This window comes from Rhagoletis zephyria, unplaced genomic scaffold, assembly GCF_001687245.7.
Source record: "Rhagoletis zephyria isolate East Lansing unplaced genomic scaffold, Rhagoletis_zephyria_1.1 Rzeph_scaffold_06036, whole genome shotgun sequence".
Lineage (NCBI taxonomy): Eukaryota > Metazoa > Arthropoda > Insecta > Diptera > Tephritidae > Rhagoletis > Rhagoletis zephyria.
In genome coordinates, this window is record NW_016163119.1 from 9,821 (window position 1) to 21,350 (window position 11,530).

The 11,530-nt window shown below is 38.4% G+C and overlaps 2 protein-coding genes across 2 annotated transcripts in view; both read left to right on the forward strand.

Moving 5' to 3' along the window:
- The window catches only part of LOC108372799 (uncharacterized), a gene marked incomplete at its 5' end in the record, with an annotated part of 10,397 nt that extends 7,475 nt beyond the window's left edge, over positions 1-2,922 (forward strand). Inside the window, 1 exon segment of the mRNA XM_017628566.1 lies at positions 2,912-2,922. Within this exon segment, the coding sequence (XP_017484055.1) occupies positions 2,912-2,922 (11 nt within the window).
- Positions 2,923-3,980: 1,058 nt separating this feature from the next.
- On the forward strand, positions 3,981-10,795 carry LOC108372800 (uncharacterized). The gene is made up of 7 exons (XM_017628567.1): positions 3,981-4,373; positions 4,637-4,801; positions 7,210-7,585; positions 7,658-7,893; positions 7,975-8,136; positions 8,204-8,824; positions 10,230-10,795. Exons 1-7 carry the CDS (start codon positions 4,097-4,099, stop codon positions 10,640-10,642), a joined length of 2,250 nt encoding a protein of 749 aa, XP_017484056.1. The 5' UTR covers positions 3,981-4,096; the 3' UTR covers positions 10,643-10,795.
- Positions 10,796-11,530: the final 735 nt, after the last annotated feature.

Genomic DNA, 11,530 nt, shown 5'->3' on the forward strand with positions numbered 1-11,530 from the left:
TAAATCGACGTTGCTAGCTAGTCGATGATTCCACTTCACAACCGCGGCGACTGTGTGCCGGGGGTCGGCCGTCGTGCGGAGGCGCAGTTGGGCTAAAGTAATTCGATGCTTGCAATTTAATTGACATTGAAGTAAGCCAACTGCAGCCGAACTTGTAAGTGCATATGTATGTATGTATGCAGCTCAAGTTGTTTGCTGCTGCCAACCATTTCCATTTCATTTCCCTTTCGCATTCGGCGCGACGCGAGTTTACTTCATTTCATCTTTTGATTTTTATTTGCCCGTTAATTCCTTTGTTTGGTTGGTCGCGCTGAATATTTTTCGGAAGCTGTGTGTCAGCTACTGTTTCCAATGCAAATGTCAAATTTAATACTCGATGGGTTTTTTTTTTGCAGCGGATGTTTGCTTGCTTGCTGTGCGCCAACTGCGTGCGATACTTGGATTCGATTGTGAGCCGATGCGTCACACTTTGGTTGGGCAGCTGCCTTGGAGGGGTGTGATTTCACATTGGGAAGTAAAGATGCTGGGTTTGAATGTAAAAATTCACACGCACACACACCAACAAATGGAGTGCCATAATCAGTTGTATTTGAATGTATGTCGGCTGTTTATCGGTTGCGGTGCATGTTATCGTCGAATGCTGGATATTCAACTGCCGACATGCCGCATATTTGCTACTCGTAAATTTATTAGGGCGGATTAATTTGTTCAGAGCAAAATTTTCGAAGAAAGTGTATAGAGAATTCGATTTCTACGATTAATTCTAAACAAAAATGGCGAACAAACTTTATACCAAAAATGATGTTTGACCCTCCCAATTTTCAAAATAAAAAGCACTACTCATATGTATGTTGTAACTTTTTTAGTCGAAATTTACTATACTATACATTGTTCACCATTTTTGGTTACAATCGAACGTAGAATTCGAAAATGCTTAACACTTTTTTCGAAATTAAATTACTCTGTCCTAATATATGTGTTATGTATTATTAGAATGCGCCAGAAAAAAAGTTAGCCGTACACTTCTTGGTCTAAACTATTTTTGTAGGTGTCACCCTTTTTCTATTTCTCATCTCTTCGTTCCCTTGGATACAATTTTTTTATTCCAAAGTTCATTCACCTAAAAGACCACATTCTAGTAGTCACCCACTAGATCTCAGTTCCTACCGCCCTAATATCGTAATATTAGAAATTTATCGCCGAACGAAGGTGTCCCAGAAAAATGTAAAAAGGCGACCCCTAGGTTGGGCAAAAATATTTCAAACTAAAGGGTGTACGCCGAACTTTTTTTTGTTTGCTTGTAAGGTGGTGCGGTCTAATGCATATACATACTTACTATGCACAGTTTTTTTGTTTTCAATACTATGCTACCATGACGCGCTGGGTAAATATTTGCTCATGATTAGTGAAAGTGGTGAAATATCGGCAAAGCGTGTTTTTGCCGTTGTGAGATTCGTGATTATGCCTCCGGGATTGGGCGCATTTAGCATGGAACGTGTGGTTTGCATTGCAACTCTGTGAAAATTTTTATGAAATTTAATACGAATAATTAAAGTGATATATTGCGGTGAGAAAACAGCCAAGTGCGCTAAGGTTTAGAGCTCGCAAAATAGTCTAAAAGTGGCGACTCTCACAGTTTTAAAATTTTCCGAACTTTATCAAAGAGGTACTTATTTTGCCCCATTGGGTCTTATGTTCGTGCTCTGGTGCTGTAGGGTGAGCCTCTAATCTAGTCTGTGTTTAACTTGAAGCCCTGTAGCCGTATATTCTGGTATACAGAATCACGTCAGGTTAGGTTAGGTAAGTTCACTAGCCACTGTGTTGCTTCGCCATTGGACCATTAAGGTCCATAGCATTGCCAGATAAGCTACGACCCTATTATACAGCAAAACACTGAGCGTCAGGAGCAATGGTAAACTGGCAAACCTTAAAATATCCTAAGTTGTCAGTGGCTTCCGAGTTAGGCAGGAAGCCTGCTCCAGGAGACTGATTCACAGTCTGCTTAGGGAAAGACACTCACATAGGGTAGCTTCCCCTGTCTCCTCCACTGCACCTCCTACAGATATTATATTTGAACAGATCCAGTTTAAAGGCGTGAGATGCCAGCAGGAATGTCCCGTAAGAACACCAGTAGCCTAGCAACCTCCCTCTTGAGGGGTAACAGAAACTTCTTGAGTTTTATCTCATACGCTTCGCACATAATCCTAGATACCTAGCAACCTTGCGTTTTGATCCACGCCTTCCGGACCATTTTACCCATTCTAAAATATGTAGGTGTAAAAGAAATTCGTAATTTTCTAACCGTCTTAGAAAGAGGGGTAGGTTATCAATTCATCAGAGTATTTCCTTGCACTACGTTAACCGTTTTTGATAAATCTTTTTTTAGAGGAAAGGTTGTTCCTCAATGGTGGTCCCATACCTTTTAATTTGGTTTAGTTCAGATCTTTGGATGCTGCAGAAACTAACGGTACTCCTAAATTTCTGAAATCAGTATTGAAGTCGGGCGTAATCAGTTCTTCTAGTATTCTCGGTATTCTGAAGTATCTGATTCTTCCGACAGGGCATATTTAAATATATGTATATGTATATACATTTTGGTGGTCCAAATTTCTTTTTGCAGCTACCCCCATGAAGAGAATAATATCGAAAATAAGGAAATACGTATTTTTTTTTTTCTCTCGAATGTCAGGCGTTGTCTAGATTGCCTGTTAAAGTTAACGGGTGCTTTGACTGCCCGTCAAATTTGTCGTTCACAGTCGATAAAGCAGTCGATTTGTTTAGCAAGAAAATACGTTTTAATATGCGGTCGAAAAAAGGGGCCTTAGTATAAAACACCGGTCTCCTTAATTTTTATAATTCTGGGGGTGGCAGCAAGGAAATTTTAAACAGTTTATTTTCCTTTGTGTTTTAGGACTACCCTAAAATATATATATTTCTACATACACTAGGCGGAAAATGAAAGCACGCACCTTGTTCTAATATAATATTTACAATTATTTTCATGAAATCTTTTTTGCATTAATTATTTAGGAAAATATATTTCATTCTTAATATAAACCATTTGAATCAAAATTTCACATTTTGCATAAAGTCCACAAAAATTCTTTTTTTTAGAATTTGTAGAAAATTTTCGAGTATGCAATTTTGTAGCCCATTCAATTTAGGTTTCAGGAAATGCAAGTTTCAACCGGCTAAAAAAATTTTGTTTGTTCACGGATTTTCGCATACTTTCCATATGGGCATGAATTGCTTTTGAAATTGGAAAAAAATTTACGCCAGTGTTTTATATAAATTGCACTTGTTACATAAAAACAAAAACGAAAAAAAGTCTAAAAAAAAAAATTCGCTCAAATCAAGGAGATTTTTTAGCCGGTTGAAGCTTCCACTTTGTTAGACTTAAACTGAATGGGATACAAAACTGCATACTCGAAAATTTTCTAAAAGTTCTGAATAAGAAGTTGAAAATTTTGGCGAAATTTTTTTGAATTTTTGTCAGTTTTATATAAAGTCTCACTCTTATGGTTTATATTATAGAATGAACTATATATTCATAAATAATAAATGCAAAAAAATTTGCATTAAAGTAATTGTGAATATTATATTACAGCAAGGTAGGTGTACACTTTTATTTGTCGCCTAGTATATGTATGTATATATATTGGTGTGTATGCGGGCGAGAGCAACGATAAAAAATCATTGGTTTTTTCAAACAATTTATCGGGTATTTGTATTATGTATTCCCGTTGCCTTTGTATGACTTAATTTCTTTCTGCTCCACTCACTAAATACAAGCGTTTACGCCTTTGCGCCTTAGCGCCGCTATGCTTATCAGTTACAAACAGTAAAAGCGGACAACTCGAATGAATCGAAGTGTATATAAATACATACGTATGTGTGTACATACATCTATACATAAGTACATTAAATCTCTCGCCTAAACGTCAGCATAAATCTGGAACTACTACCGCCTATCAGTGGTCATTGCGAATGCTGAGAGGAAACAGCTAAATTTAATTACTTCTACTCAATCCAAAATATTTAAAATTTTTCGAAACTTTAAATTAAAAAAAAAACAGCAAAAAAGTAAATCAGCGCGATGTCTACACCGTTACTCAGCAGATACCTGCAGAATTTTCATCTGCTCATTCTATTGTGCCTTCTCTTCCATTGGATGCACAAGGCAGATGGTTTATATACGATGCGATCACGAGTGCCATGTGAAGATCCTGAACCGCTGAAAAATGGTTTCTCAGCTTCAAAACGGCGTAATATGTTGTTGCAACATTATTGCAATTATGGCTTCAAGTTGATCGGCGATAGGCGGACGCAGTGCAATCGGGGCAAATGGAATGGCAATCGGCCGATATGTGCGAGTGAGTGCAAAGCGAGCGCTAAAGTGAGAACTGTGTACTAAGCAGACACATTCAGATTTCTAGACTTGATCTAATAATGGTTATAGCTGAGTTAAAAGACAAGAGCGCTAAAGTACATAACGCGTGCTTTGGATTTCCAATAGCAGTTCACTAAAGCACACAAGTATTCATTTTGTGAAAGCCCACTTAAATTTCTGGAATATTCTCAAACGTTTAAATTTATAGTTAAGCAGTTCAGATAATTCGATATTTTTTTCTTTCAGAGCCCGGTTGCACCATTCCCTCGGAGAATCCTGAGCATGGCAGAATTCAATATATTGATCAGTATCATATCGGTCTTTATTGCTCAGAGGGCTTTGATTTGGCTGGTAATCGCTATGCTTATTGCAACGGCACGGATTGGGATCGTCCGCTGGGCTTTTGTCGGAGTAAGTAAAATAAGTAATCTGGTAAACAGAAATGCAGCTGATAACGGGTGGCGAAAAGCTGATCCATCGCAGTCGAAAAATTCGATCGGGTAAACGAAGTTGCGTAAAAATAAGCGATGGCATGAAATCCATCTCGCCGCAATTCTGTGCCGTTTCATGCTATTCAATGTGTTCTAATTTTGACAGCGGCTTCGCGTTAACCGGTTATCCGCTATCCTCGGTAATTCTGTTTATCACATAACACAGAATAAGGAAAACCCTTATGACAAGTGCCTCATGAGTAAATTCTTAAAAGTAAGCTTAGACAAAGAAAAAACCAAATCTAAAGTAGAAGAATACGGATTGAATTGGTATAGAGTCCTCCTTAAAGGAGCATTCATCCCGTTAATAGTTATAGCAACACCTACAAAAAAAAAAGAAACAATTTATTACAACGAAGAATACGCGAGGGAATATTAACACAAATTTTCATGAGGAGGTGCGGGCAATCAATAGGGCCTGCAATTATACCAAAGCCAATGCGAAACCGTTTATGCCTGCAGCGATGCCCCTGGTTTTTTCGTGCCGTCGGTGTACCAATGCAGTGTACTTAACTGGGCTGGCCTTTTCAGGTCTTAGGTACTCGATGCTGCTTTTCTGCACTTTTCAGTCCTGAATTCCTTCTCAAATACTATTCTTGGCTGCATATCATCTCTGGCCACTGAGGCAAGCGGGAGCTGTTAACTTAATTTCTCCATATTACTGGAATATTTGACCTTACCTCACGGAGCTAACGAAGGTGTAAGTTGAACCTCAATGAATGCCACATTGTTCCAAGGGTGATGTAGATATGTATGATAAACCTCCTCTTTGAAAGAAATGGGATGGTTTCTGGTGGTTTCAAGTAAGCGCTTCTATGGCAGCATCCCAAAAGAACCTCTTACTACGCACAATGGTGTAATCCTTATCTAGGAACATTTGGGCTTGAACCACTTTTGCGCGTTGTTCAACTGAGTATCGCTCCAGGACTAGGTTTACCAAAGTCTGAAAAAAATACATACATAAGTCAAAAATTAAACTCTCTGCATCTGTTAAGGGTGTTACTCTTTTTTACATGTAAAACAATCGTTGAACATAAATGCTTCGTATGGAAGAAAATGACTGACATTGTCCACAAAAAAGTTGTCAGTAATCAACGGTTAGTTCCATAAACCTCAAAATTGCTTTTTGTTATACTAATATTAAATGGGCTACGAAACTGCATACTCCGAATATAAAAAAATAAAAAATTTAAAAAATCCCGAAATTTTTACGAAAATTTGTTGCTTTTTTTAAAGTGTACAACGATTGAAACTTGGATTTATACGGTTTTGGTTAAGGAATAAACTATATGTTTATAAAAAAGTAACACTTTTTAAGTGACCTACATAGTAGAGGTCGTAGGGCTGGTCGAGTAATTAACGAATTTCCGCTTAAAATTTTTGTTTTTATATGGCTTTGGAAAGAAGAATATTTGTATTATTTAAAAAAGTAATAAGTTTTGTGAGCATATTGTAAATGTGTGGACAATTTTTGGAATAGATCTGAAGTTTACACCAATTTTCATTATTTTTCCACTGCGACAACATTTTTTTCCAGAATTTTAAAAGCAAATAATTTCTTTCAGTCATAAATAATTAAAAAGAATGTTTTATTCCGACTAAAACTAAGTACCATTTATAAAAATCAATAAAATTTTGGAAGTTTTGAATATTTTAAAAATTTTTCCAAAATTACTTCTTTAAGATTTCACAGAAAATTTGAATCAGTCGGATTGGATTCACTTCTAGATTTCAATAGTCTAGAGGAAATCAAAAAAAATTTAATTTGTGTCTTTATAAAAAACGTCGTAAGTTAATAATCTTTTGATTGGTGTTAATGAGTGGTACTTAGTTTTACTCGAAATTAAATATTCTTTTCGAAGTCATGCCTAAAGTAGACTGCTTTATTTTGAAATTTTGGCAAAAAATGTTGCAGAAATATATTTAAAATTGGCTCAAAAAAGTTATTGTTTCCTAAAAAAGTAAAAATATTCTTCTTTTGTAAGTCATATTTATAAAAACTTAAAATTGGTTGAAAAATAACCGAGCTAAAAATTTTTTAGTGCCGAAATTCAAGCGAAAATAACTTTTAAGGGTAGTTTAAGAATTTGAGGATATAAGAAAAATTGTGAAAACTGTTTCCCGAATTACTCGGCCAGCCCTACGACCTGTACTAGTCACTTAAAAAGGTCGTGCATTTTTTTTTATTATTATGTAACACCATATAATTATTCAATTGTGGATTAAATGATCGATTAGTCATCTTTGCCTCTGCGACTGCAACGTTTTCTGCCACTACATTCAACTAATTCGGGCGTAATAATATTTTTACTTCTTCTATTCTTACAGAGCACTCCAACACCGTCAGTCATGAATGCGATTTCGAATCCAGCGACATCTGTGGTTGGGTGGTGGATGTGTCAGAGAGTTTCAAATGGCGTCGCGCCATGGCCGTCAATGTGTTCACATCTTTTCATACCGGACCGAAACACGATCACACCACAATGACAGCAAGTGGCGGCCATTACATGCTGATGGAAAGCTTTGGCGCCACTACAGCGCCTGCAGCGCTCACATCGCCCATTTATGGGCGAGATATAAGCCTTATGACGGCATGTTGTTTCCAATTTTACTACCTCATGTATGGCGCTGGTGTGGGTAATTTGAATGTCTACGTGAAGCCGGTGACGAAGATGTTGTCGGAGGTTATAGAGAATAAGGATAAGTATGTTGCTTTGTTAGAGTGACTGTGGCGGAGCGATTGGTTAATGTTTTAAAATCTTATACATATATGCAGCTATGTGAAATTTACAAAGTCTGGAACTCAGGAAAATAACTGGATTGAGGCGCATTTTAATATCGATGAAATGGAGGACGATTTTCAAATAGTCTTCGTGGCAGATGGCGCTAAAAATCACCTCAGTGACATTGCTATAGACGATGTTAAAATAATGACCGGAACCGAGTGTAAATCCTTGGATAATCACGATGACGGGCCGGATGACTCCGCTGAGTATGAGCCTACAACTACTGGTGAGCTGCCTTTCTATTTTTACGAGTATCTATGAATAACTTTACAACAGGCAATGAAATAACTGTGTATTTTCCCTGCAGAGGCGTCGCTCTACGACACTTTGTCGTGCGATTCACGTTGTGGCCAGGAAACAAACTTTGGCATAATGCGCAACGCAAGTCGACTAATTGGTCTATGCAGTTGCCATGACAGCTGTATTGCTGATGATGACTGCTGTCCCGATTACATCAAAGTCTGCTTAGGTAAGCTACTTACAAAGAAATAAGAAGGATAACTCGAAATTCAGTACTCATTCTTGAATCTCCACAGATGCGGCAGATGACGATCAGATTTCCACAACATCCAAAACCACAACGACAACAGCAAATACCACAACGACAACGGAAAATACCACGCCATCAACTACGACTACAACACCCTCAACAACGCAGAAAACCATCCTTACCACTCCAATAACAACAACGACTACAACCACAGCAAAAACAACCCAAAAGGCAACACCTACTACTAGTACAACAACTACCACTACGACAACAACTCGCAGGCCCACAACCGCTAGTACGAGCTCAACCTCTACGACAACTACAACAACCACCCGTAAGCCAACAACAACAAGCACAACCAGAACCACAACAACTACTCGTAAGCCTACACCGCCTACGTCTACGCGCACAACAACAAAAAAAACAACCACAAAACGTACAACGCCAACAACAACGACAACTAGAAAACCTACAACGCCTACAACAACTAAAATAATAAGAACAACAACAACAACCGCAACCACAAAACTATCAACTATCTCAACCACTCGTAAGCCCACAACAAAAACAATAATTTACACACAGCCTATGCTGGAAACAACTACTGGCGCTACGACTAACCGCAAGGTATCTGAAGGCGTTACGATGGAACTGCCGCGTAATAAAAGTGAGTAGCTAAGCCATGTTAATTTTTTAATTATATTTCATATAATAACATACGTAGAAGATTAGCTTCGATCTCAACTCGTTTATCGTACCAAGCACACTAATACTTCAATTCGGGCAAGCCTTCACTGCAGGTTTTTCTTTTGGAAAAATGAGCTTACAACTCGAAGGGGGTCATTCGTCATATTAAGTACAAGCAAACCCTGATGGAAATGGGCTATTAAACTCATTTTTCACCTTGTGTCCTTTAAGCATCTTTGCTCTATTTAAAAAGCTACTCGAAGGCTTTAGATCGGGAAGTTCTCCTGGGCATATTTAGTGTTTCAGTGGTCTTAATTGCGGTTATGGTTGTTACCGTATATGTCAGGTAATAGGCTAGGTGGCAGCCCCAAGTGTCAGGGTCTCACTTAGACAATTAAGAGATTGTCTAACTTATGCGAAGAAAAGCCTCGAGTCGATTATGCAATTACGAATTCGGATAATCTCAATGCCCCAGAGCTGCCCGAAGCTTTTAAGAATGTGAGAGCCTAGTACTTCAATCTTAGCCTTGCAACTGCTGGGCATCTAAGGAGGTAGTTTTGAAGTGATTCCAATTCGTCGTATTACAGGGCACTGCGTCACATGGGATCAGGCAGTTTGTTCAGCCGTACTGCGTGAATAACGATTGGACAGTAACCCGTTAAAACCCCCACCAAAAGTGTCAGTTATGGCTTTGTAAGTGTGTGGAATAACCTTGGCCGTTCCCTGTCCACCCGTGGCCAGAAAAACCTAGCGATTTCGCAGCAATCCAATAGTGAACCACAAGTGATCAATGGCACTCCCAGGAGTTCCTTATCGGGCGATATTGTTTCAAGAGTACCTCACCTAGCCACTTCATCAGCTACAAAATTCCCCGAAATTGTGCAGAAAAGAAGCTCGTTGGAGCCATTGCGTTGGCGCGGTAATCCGCATGATCAGGGATGAAATCGAAGTCTTACAGAACTCCAGAGTGTCGAGTCCTTAAGTCGGTCAACTAATCGGCTTCCCTGGATATAAAAGCTATTTGCGCTGTGGGAATTTTGCCTGTCACCTCGTCAGGCGCTACGTTCAGCATTTGGTTGAATGTCACTGTGAGATGGTCGCTGTGCGCCACGTGCTCCAGTTGCTTAGCTTGTGTAGCCTTTTCATGTAAGTTCCACAAGACTAGGGTGCCATAAAACTATAGGCTTGACTGTCTAGTTTAATCAGTTTCAAACTCAAATTGTATTTGGTTGAAATTCACTCGTAAGTGAATTGCAGATCGTGCCTGATATGAATGCAGTCGAATAGTTCCAAATTATAGTTTTCTAGAGCGATCGCGGACTCAGAACTGTCAAGATTGTTAAACCACAAAAAAAAAATGTATTATCAATTTACAACTCTTTCAGCAATTCGAACGCGAACCAATACCACAAAGCACACCTGGCAATGGCAACCGAAGCCAGAAACCAATCCACGTCAATCCATAGCGCTCTTTTTTATATTTGCGCTACTGCTTATCGCCATCGTGACGGGCGCCATCTATCGACATAGAGAACCACTCAAAGTCATTTGGGTGAGAAAATTATTGAAAAAGAATCAGAATGATGGCGGTGCTGAGGACAGCAACTCGATAATTGCAAACTTCCATCCCGAAAGTGCAACGCAGAATGGTAGCAGCACCGCTAGTGCAAGCACGGTGGGAAATCGTTTGAAGCTTTCATTACCCAGCCTCAGGCGGAACAAACCGGGGTGTAGAGGGTCGGCAGACGAACAATCACTGTGTGAGGAAAATGATAAAGATGACATACCGCTGTTGTAAGTGAGATAACTGGAGTGATACATAAATACAGACATAAGTATCTAGATGGGATTGTTTTCTATTGAGATTGAAAAATACACTCATACGCATGTTAGTTTTAAAGTGTATAAGATTGAAATAAAGCTTTGAAAGTTGCTAATTTTTAAGAGTTAATGCTGTAAATTATTGATTTCATTTCTACTTATAGCCAGTTTCGCGAAAGCACTTTAAGTGAAAAAAAAATTCCTTTATTTGAATTTAAGTAATATGAAAACTAACAGAAGGAAACAAGCTATTTTTTACTAAAATTGGTGAACAGATTAATGATTGCAATTACCATTAACATTTCCACTACCGTCACCACTACCACCTTTATTACCATTTCCATTTCCTTCAACATTACCATTATACTTACCATAAAAATTTGCATTACCACTACCACCACTCCTTAGGCGCGACTACTACCAACAAGCGCTCAAATGCATGCTATGTACTGCTGCATGTTCAAAATTTTCTTTCACATGCACTTCTCAACTGTCATGTAATAAAACTTTCTTAAGTTATAATTTGATGGCACTTCAAAGTATACTCGGCATCCTCCAGTAAATGCTTCCGGAGATTATTACGGACTCTGCATGGCTTACAATCGTGCAGAGGTGGTAATATGTAGTTGATTACCAATGGCCATAGTGCTTACGCACTACTTTTTGGTCCAATAAATATCTTTTTATTAATGAATGCCAAGATACTGGTTTCCCCTCTCACTGAGTTAGTCAACTACCATTGGCATTTCCGTTACCATTTCCTTTACAGTTACCACATATGTATGTACATTGTTTTTGGATGGACAGTTATTATCTTTTTTATGCAAATATGTCGCCTGGAAATATGCAACAAAGTTTGTATTAC